Source organism: Pogoniulus pusillus, chromosome 11, assembly GCF_015220805.1.
Source record: "Pogoniulus pusillus isolate bPogPus1 chromosome 11, bPogPus1.pri, whole genome shotgun sequence".
Classification (NCBI taxonomy): domain Eukaryota; kingdom Metazoa; phylum Chordata; class Aves; order Piciformes; family Lybiidae; genus Pogoniulus; species Pogoniulus pusillus.
Window position 1 is genome coordinate 16,444,011 of NC_087274.1, and position 17,677 is coordinate 16,461,687.

The 17,677-nt window shown below is 55.5% G+C and overlaps 1 protein-coding gene across 4 annotated transcripts in view; it reads left to right on the top strand.

Annotated features, from left to right (window-relative positions):
* The first annotated feature begins 2,158 nt into the window (after positions 1-2,158).
* RAB11FIP5 (RAB11 family interacting protein 5) overlaps positions 2,159-17,677 on the top strand; it is a 39,253-nt gene continuing 23,734 nt past the window's right edge. For all 4 annotated transcript variants that reach the window (XR_010304000.1, XR_010304001.1, XM_064151203.1 and 1 more), the window contains exons 1-2: positions 2,159-2,683; positions 15,849-16,288. Coding sequence is in view for 2 of the 4 variants with exons in the window: in XM_064151203.1 (XP_064007273.1) it covers positions 2,298-2,683; positions 15,849-16,288 (826 nt within the window). In the remaining 2 variants the exon portion in view is untranslated. The remainder of the gene's footprint in view (positions 2,684-15,848; positions 16,289-17,677) is intronic.

Below are 17,677 nucleotides of genomic sequence, written 5' to 3' on the forward strand. Positions count from 1 at the left end.
GACTCTAAGTGGGACATAGAAGACCAAAAGATAATAGAGTGACCCCAAAAGGAACACAGAGACACTGAAGGGGACATAGAAAACCAAAAGAAGACCACTAGTGACCACAAAAAAAACCCAAAAGAGAATACAGTGACCACAAGATGGACATAGATACCTCAAAGGTATGCAATAGCCCAAGAGAGGAGGATATCTTCACCCCGGAGTGGGCACAGTGACCCCAGGGGAGACACAGAAACCCCAAAGGGGACATAGCAATGACAGAGGGCACACAGAGACCCCAAATACAGTGTAACAATCCCAGAGGGGACATAGTGAGTGACTGCAAAGGAGAAGTTTTAGTCCCAAACGAAATGTACTGACCCGAAAGGAGACATAGGAGCCCAGAAGGGGGTGCAGTAAGTCCAAAGGAGACATGCTAACCCCATAAGGGACATAAAAACCTCAAAGGGGATGCAGCAACCCCAAAATTAGTTCAGCAAATGCCAAAGGGAACTTGTGTCCCCAGAAGGGACACATTGACTCCCAAAAGGGGATGCAGTGACCCCAGAGGGGATACAGAAACTCCACAGAGGACACAGGGACCCCTAAGGAGCAGTTGTACCCACGAGCTGCCCCACAGCCCACTTGAGGCATCCTGCGTCCCCGCGGCCAAGCAGAACGGGCAGCCTCGTCCCTCGGGGAAGGGGACATGGAGCAGAAGGAAACCAAAGACCAAACGGCCGCCGGTGTGCTGCCAGAGATGGGAGCGATAGAGCAGGGCAGCCCAGCAACTGAAGTGACCCCGAAACGTCCCTTATCACGATGGCATCAAAGCCCCAGGGTCCACACTGCCCTGTCATCATTGCCCAGCCGTGAGCACCCAAAATGCTGGTACCAGGCACAGTGCAGCCTGCACGGCTTTGTGGTGTGACCTTGCTTGAGGGAGCAGGGAGCACTGCGTTTGGGCCCTCATCGAGTTATTAGGGTCAGTGGAGAGGGTTTTAATTGCTTATTAGGACCAGGGGCCCTTGGGCCCACTGCTGTTCCGCTGCCCTGCTGCTGCATGGGAAATGCTGCTGAGAGGGGACAAGGGGGTGCACAATGACACTGTCATCCCTGGAAATGGTCCATGGGGACACTGGGAATTGCTTGCATTTGGGGGTGATGCACCCCACAAAGTGCTGACAGTGAGGGAGCCCTGCACCGGGCCGGGTGGAGGACATTCTGGGGGGCATGCCTGGAGGCTCCTGTGTCAAGCTGTGCATATGTGTGCATGGTGATGTGTGCATGTGACACAGACACAGGGACACACGTGCATGCTTGAGCGTGGATGGACACACGTGCACACATGTGCTTGTGCATGCACAGGGGCATGCTGGCAGTGCATCCATGTGCTTGCACGTGTGGGGAACACATGGATACGTGTGCACACACTTGCACATGTGTGGACACAGCAGCACCTGCTTGCAGGGTACGGATACACATGCTCACGCTCGCATGCACATGCAAGGACACACGAGTACGTGTTCGCACACACGTGGCTGTGTTGCTGCTCGCTTGTACATCCATGCATATGCTTGACATGTGCATCGATGCACACACATGCCACACAAGCATGTACCTGCACATGCATGACCACAGCTGCACACGCATGCACACCTACGCCCACCCGGGACCTTCCTGCTCGCACACACGCATACGTGGGGGCCAGGAGCAGAGAAACGCCGGTAACTGCAGTGCCCCGATGGCCCGGTGCAGCGGGACGTGGGGACACACAAACGTAAACCCCTCTCCTCCCGGCTCACCCGAGAGGGACATATCACGGCACTCTCAAGTGACCCATGCGTAGCTCTGCCGTGGCCCCATCCTTCTCCGTGTCCATGCCTATACTCCTCGCGGTGTTCCGCCCGGTGCAGGAACGGCTTGGTACGCGGCGCGGTGCAGCGTGTGGTGCATGCTCCAGTCTGCCCTGCCGGTGCACGCCGAGCCCGGTGCACAGCCGCTCCTGCGCGGTACACACACGCAGCCCCCGGTACGCAGCCCCCGGTAGGCAGCCCCGGTACGCAGCCCCCGGCGCTGGCCCCTCCGGTGCACGCCCCCACCACCCACCCCGCCCCGTGCCCGCGCTCCCACGCCACGCCCCCTCGGGCGGGGCGGGGCCCGGGGCGGGCGGGGCGGCCGGTGGCGCTCGCGCTGCGGCCCGGCTGCGGCAGCGGCAGCGGCGGTGCGAGGCCCTGCCCGGTTCCGTTCGGTTCACCTCCTGTCCGGTTCTGTCCGGCCCAGCTCGGCCCGGCACCTTGCCTCAGCGTCCTGCTATGGCGCTGCTGCGAGCGACCGCGCTGCCCGACGAGGGGTCTCCGGCCTGGCTACCCACCCACGTCCAGGTGACGGTGGTGCGGGCCCGCGGGTTGCGGTGCAAGGGCGGCGGCAAGCCGGGCACCAGCGACGCTTACACCATCATCCAGCTGGGCCGCGAGAAGTACAGCACCTCGGTGGCCGAGAAGAGCACCGGCAACCCCGAATGGCGGGAGGAGTGCGCCTTCGAGCTGCCCCCCGAGCTGGGCACCCCGGCGGGGCTGGCCCGCGGCAGCCTGGTGCTCACCGTCATGCACCGGGCCTTGGTGGGCATGGACCGCTTCCTAGGCCAGACCCTGGTGCCCCTGGAGCCCGCCCTGCAGCAGGGCCGTGCGCCCGACGAGCGGTGAGTGGGTCCCGCCGGGCAGCGCCCGGCACCCATGGGGGCAGAGCAGAGGGGGCCTCTCGGGTGGGTATTACCGGGTTCCTGTGTGCCCCAAGGGTGGGTGTTATGTCCCCAGGACGTGCATCACAGCGGTCCCTGCATGACACCCAGGGTGAGTGTCGCAGGGTCCCTGTGTGGTTAAGGGTGGGTGTCGTAGGTCCCTGTGTGCCCCAGGGTGGATATCACAGCATCCTTGTGTGCCCCAGGATGGGCATCACAGTGTTTCTATGTACCTCAGGATGGGTGAAATGGGGTCTTTACGTGCCCCAGGCTGGGTGTCACGAAGGTCCTGTGAGCCTCTTGGAGGACATCACACTGGAGTTGTCACAGGGTCCTTGTATGCCCCAGGAAGGGTGTTGCAGGATGTATGGTATGATGAGCCCCTAGGAAAGGGCTTTGCAGGATGTAGGGTGGCACAGGGGCCCTGCATGCCCTCACCATGGTGTCACTCGGGACGGGGGGTGATGTGTACTATGTGTGTCCCAGGAAGGGCACTGCAGGAGGTAGAGCGTGGGTCTATGCGTGCCCCAGGGTGTCGAGGCATCCCAGGGTCCATGGGTGCCCTGAGAAGGGTATCACAGAGGACGGGGTGGCGTGGGGTTCTGCTTATGACCCAGAAGGGCATTGCCTGGATGCAGGATGTCACAGGGCCTGTGGATCCTCTGGGAAGGGCATCACGGGAGGTAGGATGTCACATGTGCTCCCGGGAGGGTGTATGGAGTCCCAGGATCCCTCCATCCCGCTTGGACTGGAGTGCTGTGGGACAAGGCATCGCAGGATCCTTCCTCTGCCTGGGCAGGGGTCCCAGGGGATAGGATGCCCTGAGGTCATTCTGCACCCCAGGAGAGTCCTGCCGGGGTCTGTCGCTTCTGGGAAGCAGTGGCACAGATGTCCGTGGTGGTTTGTCCTTCCAGTGGCTGCGGTGGCTCTGCAGCCCTAGCTGGCTCAGTGGGGCTGTCGCTGTGACCTGGTTTGTCATGGTGCTGCTGCAGGAGGGTCCCCCACTTCGGGGCCTCCAGCACAGACTCCTGCCTGTGTGGGATTTGCTGTTCCTCCTCCTTCCCCCCCAGAAGGCTTTCAAACAATAATAATGTTTTCTAGTCTTTGCCAAGCAGAGAAATGGAGGAATGTGGATGAAATTCCTTTAGGGGAGAAGTTGGAGCTCTGCTGCACGCAGACCTGGCTGAGTTGCTGCATGTCCCCGGGATTGTCTAGGCTGCTCGCTGGCTTCCCGGACCCCAGGAGTTTTGGCTTGCCGCCCGAAGCTGCAGGCTTGGAAGGGAGCCTCTTGCACCCTCCTACCCCAGGCATAGTGGAGGAGGGGGTGGAGGGAGGGCCGGGGCTTGGCGAACGGCACAGCCCTGCTCCTGGAGAGCGGAATTAGCGTGAAAAGGGGTCGGAAAAACTTTTCCCGTGGAGAGAAGTGGCTCATTAGCATCTGCAGCCTGTGGAGGCTCCTGCTTTGCCCTAAAATGGGAGTGTGGGCACAGAGGAAAAGTGACTAACCCCGGAATTGGTGTCTGAGTGTTTCCCCCCCGGCATTTATTTTGCCTCTCTGATCGCTGCTTGGAGCATGGGCGGTGTCGGAGGAGCTGCGCCTGAGTTCTGCGGGCCCGATTCAAAGCAGCAAGCGGGTGCAGACTTCGGAGCAGGGCGGCTGACCCGCAGGCTGTGATGTGTCTTCCCTTCCTCTCTCTGCTTTGGGTAGTGAGCTCTGCCCCGGGAGCTGGGCTGGGAGCCGTGTCTGGAGGAAAGCCATGCTCCCCGTGGAACTGTGCAAAGCCTGCCACAGTCCCGTGAAGGTTTCAGGAGGCTGAGCTCCTGGTCTTATCTCAAAGGTCTCAGCGTCAGGGGTTGTTAATCCCATGGGTGCAACGTCCAGTGTGGCTGGACCCCATGCTGCCTGCCATGGCCCCCGGTCTCACTGGTGTCATTGGTTCTGCAGCCTAAGGAGGGTATCTGGGCTGTGAGGAAGGAGACCCCCAGGATTTTGCTGTCTCCCTCCCTTCCTGTAGCTTTGCTTGCATAAGGAGAATTAACTTCCCCTCGCGCCGCTGAGCTTTTTAAGGCTCTTTGTCTTTGCCTGCAGCCTCCGATCATGGAAATGAACACAGAAACAGTGATGCAGAGCTCTGACCCTGTCCCCAACCATCTCCGCTCCCTTGAACCTCTGAGCTGGAAGGTGGCTGGAGGGTGGGTGGCAGGTCTGCGGTGTGGAAGGGACTGTACTTGTTTTTGGAGAGGAGTCTCAAGTGCTGGAGCTTGTGCAGCTGGATGGGAGAGGGGCTGGGAAGAGCCTTGGGGTTCTGGCTCTGCAGGCCCCCTAAGCTTCCACCCAACTTCAGATATCTGGTTCAGCCCCACTGCAGACAGCTTTCTTTAAGAGGAAATTTAGTCCTTGATTAAAAAAATACCCAGCAAAAGAAGCACAAGCCCCCCCCTCTACAGGACTGCACCCAGGCCTGTGCAGCAGAGATAACCACTGGCCCCTGAGTAAGGGATGTACAAGTTGAGTTTCTGCCATACACTGGGTTTTGGGATCCCATCTGTGGTCCTCACTCCTGGGCATAAAACTGCTGCCAGCTGGAATGGAACCCTGCTTGAAAAAGGGCCTTGATTGTCAGCATGTTGACCTTGCTCTCATTTCCCTGCTGATTTCTGTTGCACGGAAACTCTCCTGGTGATGATTTTTATCCTTGTTTTCAGCTAGATGGAAAATGTTCCATCAGACTTGGACTCTTCTCCAGAAACCAGCCATCAGCCAGCCTCTGGGCGTGTTTATGAGCTGCCTCGTTGAGCTGGACATCTCAGTCACTCCAGTGTTTTGCCCTGGAGAAAATCCACTCTTGGGCTTGCACAAGAGCAGCCTGGAAGCTCTCTCAGCCTTTTGGGGCATCCCAAGGCCTGGGGCAGAGGAGCCGAGCAAGAGTGTCCATCACCATTTCTCCCTTCCCAGTTGAGCCATCTGCTGCTTTTATTTTCCACCTGTGTCTTTTACTGCTCTGCTGAGCCTGATGTGCATCTGCTGGTGGGTCCTTGAGTGCTGCCAGCTGGGCATAGGCATGCAGTTGTTTGTCCCTCCAAAATGAGGGCTCAGCCCAGCAGGAGAGGTCTTTTTCTGTCAAGGCAACTATGACTTCTACTTCCCAACATCCAGGAAATGCCTCTGCAGCCCCCTGCAGGGGCTCATCCTGCTTCCCCATGCTGTGGCAGCAAGCTGGGGGACATTGCCTCCACATTCACTCCTGTCAGTAGTGCTTCTGGGGAGAATTGGGAGTTCCTTCAGCTGCAGTGAGATGAGAGCATGGATCTGGCACCCATCAAGCTGTGTTTTCCCTTGGCCAATGTGGTAGCATCACTTGTGTGTGTGGTGTATTGGGGGTTTGGCTTTAAGGAGGACAAGAGGTTGCACAGTCACATCTGTGGGGTTGGGATTTGGACCTTGCTGCTGGGTGACCCAAAAGGGCCTTGGTTTTGCTTTCTGAGCTGCAGGGCCAGTGACAAGAAGGGGTGGTGGTCACTTGTGAGTTTAATAGGCTGGGCAAAGTGAAGCCCTAATTATGATTCTCTCATTTCTTCTGCATTAAAATACCATTCCTGTTTGCTTTCTTTTCATAAGACTCACAAATAGGAAGGTCAAAGCTGTGAGCCTTCCAGGCTGAAGGTCTGCTGGCCATGCAGACACTGAGCCACCTGAACTTAGTCCCTGGAGAGCAAAGTATCAGAGCTTTGCAGCACTGGGATCCCATCTGGAAAGGGACAGTAAAGGTGCCAGAGGAATCTGATTCCTGGCTCTGGTGTTTTCCTGCAGTGACTTGCAGTTGCTTGTTGGCTGCTGCCTTGGCTGGTGAGCAACAGCAGTGAGTGGCCTTTGCAGCAGGAACTTGCCTTGCGGAGTTGTTACTTGTGCAAAAGTAGCCCAACATCAAATTCCCCAAAGCTCTGCCTGCCACAGTTCCTTTTACTTGTTCCTCCAGCTGTGGAGGGGCTGGGACTGGTTGCCTGGAGGGGTCTGCAGCCCTTCACTCAGCCAGCCACAACATCTCCACCCTTGCTTTCTTTCCATCAGTGAAGAAGCTTTCAGGTACAAAACCTTCCTTCTGGGTGCTATGTCTAGCTGAAGTCCTTGAGCCTCCCTGTCTTGATGTGGCTCAGTTTTGGGACAAAGCTCAGTGGGAAAGGTACAGGGATTTCTTTGGTCTTAGAGGGAAGATGTCATGGAGCCAGACCAAGGTGGCTGGTTGGAGGAGCTCATCAGCCCTGCTGCTGCCTGTCCTGCATGACACAGGGAGGGAGAAGCAGCACGGTTTTGGGGAATGAATTTGTTTTAGCTCTGGGATGACCAAGAACCCCTTTGGGAATTCACATCATTGCTGTTCACTCAACAGTAAAACACTGTTGGGACCTTGGAGGGATGAGGAGCACCTTCAGAGTGTTGGAGTCCATCCCTTCTTTGGACGTGGACCTGCTCTTACCTCCACTGCAGGCCCCCCTGGACTGCTGTTAGCCCATGGCTTTTTGTGGCCATTGCCCTCCCTTGTTAACTGACAATGGGTGGAGATCAGCAGTGGAGCACAGGCTGTGGCCAGTGGCTCTTGGCTGTGGCTTCTGTCTCAGATGTGGTGGTTTGTGCTCATTGCAATTCCTGCCATGGCTCCTGGCTGCATCTCTTAGGGAGATCTTGGCTCCCAGGGTTGGAGCTTACTTTCTGCTCCCTATCAGGCGTGGGCTGAGGCCAAATGGCTGCAGCCATGTCCTCTGCTCAGCTGTCCCTAAGCCCAGGAGAGGAAGAGACCTTGCAGCGGGGCCGAGAGGAAGCAGCTGCTCCGTGATAGTTTTGGGATGGAACGTTTCAATACGAGGGCAAACAGAATGTCCTTCCTCAGAGGCTGTGGTCAGAGGTGCCCGGCAAGGTTGGTGAAGATCTCTGGGGAGGCTGAGAGCAGCTGTGATGAAATCCTTGGGTCTGGGGCTATAAAAGCAGCTCTAAGGGGTTGTTGTGTCTTGACCGAGCCAGGAAACGCCCTGCTGTGTTGAAACTCTGCTAAGCAGGAGGCGGAGAAGGTCACTCCTGCCAAAAGCCAGGTCGAGATGCTCTCTGCACTGCTGGAGGCAAGGCTGGGCAGGAGCCAGCCAGGCCTTAGGAGAGGGACCTTGGTGGGCAGCTCATCCTGGGCAAGCTGAGAGCCCACAGGCTGAGGTGATGGTGATGCTGCTTATGAAGTGACAGTGCTTAATTTTGCTCCTACCTGCCCAGGTAATCCCATTTTCACCCAGTGCCAGTGCTGGTTTAAGGGGTTTAGGGCCCTTTCTCTTTCCTCCTCTGGGAAAGCTCCTCTTCTGTTGTTTTTAAAAGATACTTGATCCCAAATTCACAGCCTTGGCATGTTGGGTTTGGACAGTAGGTGGCTGATGGTGCTGGCCTGTCATCTTCCCTCATCTTAAAAGCCAAAAGGCTGCAGACTCAGCTTCTGTTTCATGCTAATCTGCAGAGTCCTGACTGCCTCCAGCTGTCTTTCCCCTTAGCAGCTGTGGAAAAACCCGTGGCCAGCTCTGCAAATGCCTCAGACCTGTTGGTACAAAGCTCCAGATGCTGGTGGAGCTAGTGCTCATGCCGTGCTTCCCTACACAGGCTGGCAAAATATTTGTTGCCAGTTCTTCTTCTCTGGTGACCAGAAAGGCAGGTTGGGCTCTGCTCTCCAGGCACTGTCATCATGCTGTGCAGGCTCGCTGCCCTTATGTAGCTGCTGCTTGGGGCTTTCTGGGCAGTTAGAGTCCGAACAAGACCCTGCATCCTTTCCACCAGTGGAAGTGGCTTTTAAACTGTTGCTACTGCCTCTCCTCTGGCCCCAGGCCTTGTTGGGACCTGTACTTGGCAAAGGTGTGCAGGTGACTGCTGTGGGAATTGGCTTTTGTCAGAAGGTTGTCCAGGGCTGGGGGTTTGAGATCTCTGTCTCTGGAGCATTGTTCCACAGCTCTGTGTGTCCAGCATGAGGCTTTTCTTTGCAAAGTGCACGGGGGGTATAAAGGTGTCTGTAGTTAGGGCAGCCTGCTGCTGACCTTTAGATTAATTCCTTTTTCATTTCCTCCTTTCCCCTTCATGTGTGTGCCTCACCACTGACAGCACTCGTGGCGTCTGTCGATGTGATAAATGAGCAGGGGCATGGCACAGTGACGTGGCACCTTGGGACATGGTTTAGTGGCTATGGCAGTCTTAGGCTGGCACTAGAACCTGATGATCTTAGAGGTCTTTTCCAGTTGATACAACTCTGTGATGTGCAGCCTGTTGCCAGAGCAGGTGTTGCTGGAATTTGAGGCTATGTGAAGCTCCTGGGACTGGTTCCTCCTGTGGAGGACAGGTGCTGTGTTCCCAAGCCTCCCATGATACCTCTGGGTGCCAGGTTCTCTGTGCCAGCCCTGCCATGGCACTCTTCCCATGTGAAAGTGGGAAAAAACACGTTTCTCCTGCCCATCCCGGGCATGCAGAGTTGTGTGCAGAGTAGCTCCCCAGGGGCAAGTGCACCAGCAGAACCTGTGCAGTGGCTCCTTGGTGTTGGTTGTGCTTTGCAATTCTGCAGAGTCAGCTCAAGGCTTGGCTTTTTAACTCTTCTCTGTGTCCTGGGCTACTCCTGACAAAGGCACTGCATCAGCAGCACTGCCTCCACTTCTGGCCTCACTCTGGGGCCTCAGCCCCTGGTTTTGCTGTGCTCAGGCAGCTCAGGTTATTTGATGACCACAAATACAGTTTATTGTCTCGTTCTCCACTCAGAGGATGCAAAGCTTGGGAGCTCTGGAGTGTAAGCAGAGAAATACAGCTGGAGAGGTCCCTGTCTGTCTCCTGCTATTATAATCTCCTCTTCATTCATAAATGTTTTATGCTCCGTTTTATAGCTCCTTAAATCTTCCCTTCCTCCTCTTCATACCTGCTCATCCTTCGCTAGCGAGGGAAAAGCCTCTTACCTTAGCCTCAATTGATTTGTGAAGTTACCTGCCCATGCTGTCATGACAGCACTGTCCTGGTGCTTGATGTCTCTTCTCCATCCCTGGTGTCTGCCCTGCTGCTGAAAGCATCCTCCTCCATGCAATCACACTCCCTAGTTTGCCTCTGCCAGCCAGCACAGAGGCCTTAAGGGCTCACTCTGGCTGAGCAGCTGTCCTCTGTCTCCTCTGGTACAGGGTGAAGAAAACAGCCTATCCAGGGACTCCACAGGGCCACCCCAGTTCTCCCATAGCCAAGGGTAGTGCCAGGCAGCAAGGTCCCATGGGGCACCACTCTAGCTGGGATGCAGGAGTGAGAATGCTCAGGATCTTGCTGATGGACACAGGCAGGCCTGGTTTGTTTCTTGGCTTTCACTGTGCCTTGCAGCTTTGCAAGCTGTTCTCTGCCATCGAAACCCACTGGAGTGATGTCTCTGCTCCCAGCTGTGGGATGAGCCCTTCAGAAGGCATAGGTATGGTAAGGCAGGGGTGAATTCTCTGTCCTGGAACAAGCTTGAGCTGCTACTGGGATTTTCTCAGTCGAGTTTCTGCTTGTCCTGTGCTCCCACATCAGCTGTGGTAACACATCACTTGAATCACCAATGCTGTGCTTGTAATCTCAGTCCTCATGTTCCTCACCTCACACCACTCCTGCTCTTTGTTTCCTGCATCCCTTTCAGCCAGTGCTGCCTGGAGCAGCTGCACTTGGCCATGTCAAAGCTGGAACCCATTAGAGGAGCAGGGTTGAGTTGCTTGGTTAGCAGCCAGCTGGAGGGGGTTAGTTTGCTCGAGTTTGTTTTCCAGCACTTCTCAGAGGAACGTGTGGGGAGCTGAACTTCTTCCCACCTTGAGCTGCTTCTTCCCCCTGGCGGGGGAGCCAGCCTGTGTTTATTTTCCATCTGTGCTTGTAGCAGCTTACAGGGATCACCTTGCAAAAGAGGCCATCCAAAACCAACACGATGACGAACCCACGCCACGGAAAGCTTCCCGGCAGCCGCGGGGGGAACTGCCTCCAAAACACGAAGCCAGCCAAAAAGCAGAAACCTCCCCAGGGTTGGGTTGTTTTCTACCCTCCGCTTCCTCTCTCTGCTAGGTGAGCTTCCTTCTGGCCCAGCGCGATGCGCGTGTTTCCACAGCTCTCACTGCCCCAAAACGCATCTCTGCTGCCCATCCTGTGCCCGCTGCGGGGGATTCTGCCGGGCAGAGCCGTGCCCCTTTTGCTAACGTTCGCCCAGCTAGGTCACTGTAAGGGCTCAGGTGGCCTTTGACTAAAGACTTGGGGCTCTTCTCATAAGCCAGGCTGACCTCGTTGCAGGGATGAATCAGCAGTAAGCTACAGCCTGGTGCAGTCAGGGACAGGCACTGGCTCCATGTTGGGCTGACTCTCGCTCTCTGCTGCAGCTTGGATGGCAGAGCTGTGTGGGTCAGGAGCACTTCTGCTCAGTTTGAGGCGAATCTTGACCATCATGACAGTGCTGAGTGATTTTTTTGGAGAGGTTTTTGGGAATCAGCTGATGGCTGAAGCACTCTAGAAATGCTCCAGAGGCACTCAAGCTGTGCATCCTTCCCTGCATGCATCCATAAGCAGTGTGAGCCGTAAAGGACTTAATTACCCAAGGAAGCTCTTGAACTCACTGCTGGTAAAGCACTGGAACCAGTCCAAGGGTGAAAGTGAATCATTACTGAAGGTACCCAGGAAGTGGTGGTGGACAGTTCTGTTGGCAGGAGATGGGTCCAGCTGAGCTGGACAGTGGATGGGGATCTCTTGGGGATCCCACGTGGGCTCATGAGAAAAAGGTCCTTGGAGGGAGCCACATTCTCCCTGGAAGTAGGGCAGGATGGTGCCCTGATGGTGGCATCTCTGAGAGCCACGTGGTGTGCGTTGGCTTGCTCATATAATCAGACTGGTTTGGGTTGGAAGGTTCCTTTAAAGGACATCTAGTCCAACCTCCTTGCAGTGACAAGGAACACCTGCACTTAGGTCAGGTTGCTCACAGCCTCAGCCAACCTGCCTTGGAATGGTTCCAGGGATGGGGCTTCTCCACCCATTCTGGGCACTCTACTCACTGGATCTCATCATGATGCCACTGAGCTTTCTGCCCTGCATGGTGCTGCACATGACTGTGCTAATTCCTGATCAATGAAATGAGCTGATCAATAGCTAGATGGTGTGGGACAAGATTCTTTTCAGTGGTGCCCAGTGACAGGACAAGGGGCAACAGGCGCAAACCAGAACCCAGGGGGTCCCATCTGAACACATGGGAAAACTTCTTTGCTATGACAGTGCCCGGAGCAGGCTGCCTGGAGAGATTTTGGAGTCTCTCCTTCTCGGGAGAGATTCCAGACCCATCTGGACATTGTGATCCTGGGCAAGCTGCTGTAGGGGGCTGGACTAAATGATCTCCAGGGGTCTCTTCCAACCACCACCGTGCTGGGATTCTGTGATTCTGCAGCTCGAGCAAATCCTTCCTGTCAGCATCTTCCACAGGGTTCTTTTCCCTCCTTAGCAAGCAGCTTCTCTGCTCTTGTTTCCACACCAGGGTCTTGTTTCCTCTTGCTCAGCACTATCAGCTTTCTGGCATGGAAAGGCAATTGTGTGACGGCAGGGCTGTGTGTTCTGGGGGTCTGCAGGCACAGCAGGGCTGTGTGTTCTGGGGGTCTGCAGGCACAGCAGGGCTGTGTGTTCTGGGGGGCTGCAGGCAGAGCAGGGCTGTGTGTTCCGGGGGGCTGCAGGCACAGCAGGGCTGTGTGTTCTGGGGGGCTGCAGGCAGAGCAGGGCTGTGTGTTCTGGGGGGCTGCAGGCAGAGCAGGGCTGCCTGTTCTGCTCTTTGTGCCTCCCCTGCTGCTCCAGTTGATCCTGGCAGCAGCACTTGTGACAATAGATGCTGGATGCTTTCTGCCTCCCAGAGCTGCCTTTTGGCAGCCGTGCCGTGTGGCTCACCCTCTCTTGCCTCTCAGCAGGGATGAGTGGGAGGAGAGCGGAGCCTTCTCACAGAAAGGGCTTTACCCAAAGTGTCTGGAGGCAGCTCGAATGTGCTGATTAACCAGAGTGACCTACATGAGCTGTACAGCCGTGCCGGGGGCTGGGGAGCTCTCCGCCCTACATCAGCGCTCACCAGCAGCGTTTTGATGGCGCCGTGAGAGCTTGCAGATCCCTGGAGCACATCTTGCTTCCCAGGAGCCTCCTGAGAGCTTGCAGGGCCCCACAGCTGCTTCCCCTTTCCAGAGCATTTGTGGAGAGTTTGCTGTTTGAGGTTTCCTCTTCTGTCCCTGTGTGCTGGGGCCGTTTGCTGCTTCCTCTGCCCTGCAGAGATGGCTGTGCCCGGGGTGCCCACCTGTGCCCTCACTTGTAGTTGGCAGATCCTGGGCTGATGCTGGAAGAAGCCTTTTGATTTTGGGGGTCTGCACGCCCAGGATGACGTGCAGAGGTGCTGGAGCAATGGGATGTAAGAGGGGAGGAAACCACCAGGGTTTAGTGGCCAGAACTGTGGCTGGAGTCTTTGAGCTGCCTCGAGCTGCATTCCCTGGTCCTCCTGTGCTGGAGATAGCTCTGAGGAAGCTTGGCTCTGTCTGTGGCCAGGGCTGAGGTGCCTCAGCAGGAGTAGTGAAGGTGGACTGTGGCTGATGGCGGAAAGGAGCAGTTCTGCACTGAGCAGATGTGGGGCCAGCAGGCTGGGAAGCAGTGGGTTTCATCCTCTGCTCTGTGTTCAGAGGGAGGCCTGATTCCACTTGGTGAGAGCAAGGGAAGGAGTACAAACTTGGGCACCAAGCACATCTTAGCTAGGAGCAATCCTGCTCCCTGCTCTGGCACTGGGACCAGACAGCCTCTTTAATGTGTTTTTAACTAGCAAAATGTGTGTCAGGCTGTGACCCCTCCAAAGCTAACAACAGCACCCTGGGAGTAGGTGTCAAGATAGGGGTGACTTGTCCTGGATGTCCTGTGCAGTGAGGAGCTGGACCCAAGCTGGTGGCACCTTCCTCAAGAAAGGCCTCCAAAACACTTCCAAGAAGTGTTATCTTCCACTCCTGTGTCCAGGGTGCTCATTATGCTTCCTCAGTCTCCCAGATCTCCTTGGTGCCAGCACCTCTTCCGCAGGCTGATGAATATAACCCAGTTAAATCAAGAGCAGCTGGGCTGAGCCTGAGCTGTGGAGCCCACAGCTGCTATTTCAGACCTGGAAAAGGCTCCTCATGGGTAGAAGCTGGCTTGTTTTTCCAGGCTAGTCCCATACAAAGTTTTTGTCACCTTCTGAGGCTGGGGCTCGCCTGGCCCCAGTCCAGAAACTACCTTGAGGGCAGCTTGTGGAAGAGACCTGGGAAACCAAGGGGCACAGGGTGGGGTTAATAGTGTAAAGATGCTGCAGGAGGTCTTGTTCAGCTGGGCTGGGACTTGAAACCGACCCCAATCCTTCTCTCCTGCTGCTTCCCAGCTTCCCATTTGCACCTCCAGTTCCCACTGGGAACTGATTCATAAGAAAATGATCTACTCAACATGGAGCAACTTAAGCACCCCAAACACTCAACTTATGCCGTGAACTTTGAGCTCAGCCTAAAAATAGCTCTGATTCTTCTGTGAGGTGTAGTCCCGACTGCTTGCTGACTGCTGATTAGGTCTTGGGAGCCCAGAATAGCTTCATCCAGTGCCAGCATAAGCAGAGGTTTTTCCTTGAATGGAGCCTTTTGAAGCAAATCAGATGGAGGGCTTGCTTCTTCCAAAGGAGGCACCGCTGGGCACCCAAATCTATTTTAATGATCACAACGTTGCAAGTGATGGGACAGGAGATGCTGGGAGCACATCCATGTGTGCTGAGCCAACTGTGGGCTGTTCCATCTCCTCATCTTCAGAAGCTCCTGCCTTTCCTCATCTTAATCCACCCAAGTTTTCATTCTATTTTTTCCCTGTGAGATGATGTAAGATATGAAAACTACTCTCAGGATTACTTTTTTTCCCTGCTGAATGACTCAGTGCCCAAATCTTTCCTCTCCCAGCTGCTGCAGCCCTTCCTTCTTGAACTTCTTCCAGGTCTTGCATCAAACCAAACAACACAGAATGTGCTGTATGCCATCAGCCTTTTCCCCACCTCTCCTGTGGGAAGTGCCCAGCTGACTGCTGCTCCTCTGGTTGCTCTCTGGCAGAGGATCAGCCTATTTTGGTGCCTCTGGTCCTGATGGCTTCCCAGGAGGGGTTAACGCTGCCTTTTCCATGTTTTTCTTTCTGCATGCCTGGACATTTTCAACCTTGAAGCCTGGGCAGTGAATGTTTTGCAAGGGGGATTGTACAGGGGTGGGATATGCAAGTGGCAGGAGTGGAAATGCGTTCACTGAGGACCAAACCCCAGGTCTGTGCTCAGGACTGTCCCTCCTGTGTTTTGGTGGCACCTGAATGGTGTGGTGAAGTGTTGTGCACTCCTGTTCTTCACCCAGGAGTTCCAGCAGGCAGTAGGCTTCCCAGGTGTTTCAGCTCCTTTTGCCTGAGTTGCATCCTCTCAGCCTCTATACACTCTTCTGGCCAAGAAAGCCAGTGGGATCCTGGGGTGCCTTAAGAGGAGTGTGGCCAGCAGGGCAAGGGAGGTTCTCTTCTTCCTCTGCTCTAGTGAGGCTACAGATAGAGTGTTGAGTCCAGGTCTAGGATTCCAGGTTCAAGAGACAGGGAACTACTGGAGAGAGCCCAATGGAGCCAGTGCCCTGCTCATCCAGTTGCAGCTGCCCTGGGAAGCAGTGCCTGGATGTGGTGTGGAAAGTAAAGGCATCTGATGGGGGCTGGGGAGGGACAGTTCATAGGGGCCTGTGGTGATAGAGCAAGGGACAGTGCTTTGGAACTAGAGCAGGGTAGATTTAGGTTGGACATTAGGGAGAAGCTCTTTGCTATGAGAGTGGTGAGACACTGGAACACATTGCCCAGAGAAACTGTGGATACCTCATCCCTGGAAGTGTTCAAGGCCAGGCTGAATGAGGCTTTGAGCAACCTGTGACCCTGCCCAGGGCAAGGAGGGTTGGAACTAGATGATCTCTTAAGGTCCCTTCCAACTCAAGCCAGTCTATAAATTCTGGGTGCTTGCGCTGGAAACCTCCTCCCTGAGGTCTTCCTGGCTTGCAGCTCTTGGAAATGACAGAAGGGCCTTTCCTCTTCTTTCTTCTCTGGCTCCAGGTGGCACAAGCTGCACTCCAAGGCTGGGAAGAAGGAGAAGGAGCGTGGTGAGATCCTGGTGAGCATCCAGTTCACACGCAACAACCTCACAGCCAGCATGTTCGACCTGTCCATGAAGGACAAGCCGCGGTCACCCTTCGGCAAGCTGAAGGACAAGGTGAAGGGCAAGAAGAAATACGACTTGGAGTCGGCCTCTGCCATCATCCCCAGCAGCATGGGCGCCCTCGATGTGGAGGATGACTTCGACATTGGGGCCAAGAAGTCCAAAGTCAAGGGCTTCTTCCTGAAGAACAAGCTGCGCAAGTCATCGCTCACCCAGTCCAACACCTCGCTGGGCTCTGACAGCACCATCTCCTCTGCCAGCCTGGGCCCAGCTGCCATCACTCCTGAGGTAACCAAGTCCCCCAGCAGACACAGCAGCCTGTCCACAGAGCGCTCTGGTAAGAGGATAACAGCTTTAATCCCCCCTTCCTCTTCGTTTCTGTGTAAGGGACTGCTGAGACTCTCCAAATCTGTTAACTAATTGCTTACCTCAGAAGCAGTGTCCTGCACAAGCCCTCCAAGGCCTCTACATGCCAAAGTGACATGCTTGTCAGAACCTGCTAAGCGATCAGAGGGCTGGAGCACCTCCCCTGTGGGGGCAGGCTGCAGGACTAGGCTCTTCAGCCTAGAGAAGAGAAGGCTCTGGAGACACTCTAGAGCAGCCTTTCAGTACCTGAAGGCACTGCAGGAAAGCTAGGGAGGGGCTTCTACAAGGCCTTGTAGTGATGGGATGAGGGGGAATAGACTGAAGTTTGAGGAAGGCAGATTGAGACTGGAGATTAGGAGATTCTGTCCAGTGAGGGTGGGGAGACACTGGCACAGGTTGCCCAGGGAGGCAATCCCTGGGGGTATTCAAGGCCAGGTTAGACGAGGCCTTGGGCAACCTGTTCTAGTGGCAGGGGCTTAGAAGTTGATATCTTGAAGGTCCCTTCCAACCTAAACCATTCTGATTCTGTGCACTCAGAAATGTCTCAGATTTTGCTTTCAAAGTTGAGCCTGTGCATGAGCAGCCTCACTTGTGCTGCAGGGAGCACACATCAGCCTATCACGAGGGTTCTTTAGGATTCTCTGTCTTCTCTGCTTCCTCCAAGCAGGTGGCTCAGGCTGCTGGGGCTGAGGGAGGGGCTGAAGCAGAGCACGGTGCCGCTGCTCTGTCTGAGGAGATGCCTCTGGCTGGGAGGTGAAGCCCAAGCGGGCACCAGTGGCTGCTGATTAAAACAATCTGAGCTGCTGGCGCCCCAGGAGCAGCGATTTGCAAACAAAAAAGGCCCTTGTAGGGAGTTAATTCCTGGCCGTCTCTTGAAAACAAAATATATAATTGACTGGTTTAATTGGCTGGAGACAGCAAACTCCCTCTTGGGTGGCAGTCCCTGGTGCCTCTTGCTGTGCTGCCAAAGCTGCCTTTTGGTTTCTGCTGGATGATGTTCTCCTGTGTGGCTGGAGTGTGAGTTGTGGTGAAGGAGACAGCATCTCCAGCTAGGAATGTTGACCAGCTGCCTGTCAGCTGCAGTCCAGGCAGCTGTTCTCCCCAGGCTCTCCACAGAACCCCCAAAATCGTTAGCAACAGTTGCAGGGGCAGACAGAGCTGGGGAGATACAGGTGCTGGACCCTCTGGCTTATGTCTCATGCAGCAGCAGCCAGGCCTGGCCTCTTTCAGTCAATGCAAACTCTCTCATCCCACAGAGTTACAAACCCTTTTAAGTAGCTTCTGGGTGGTTTCTTGCATTTATTATTTCAGATCCTCCCAGACAAAGGTTTGTCATCTGACAGAGGCTCCTCTCCAGGCC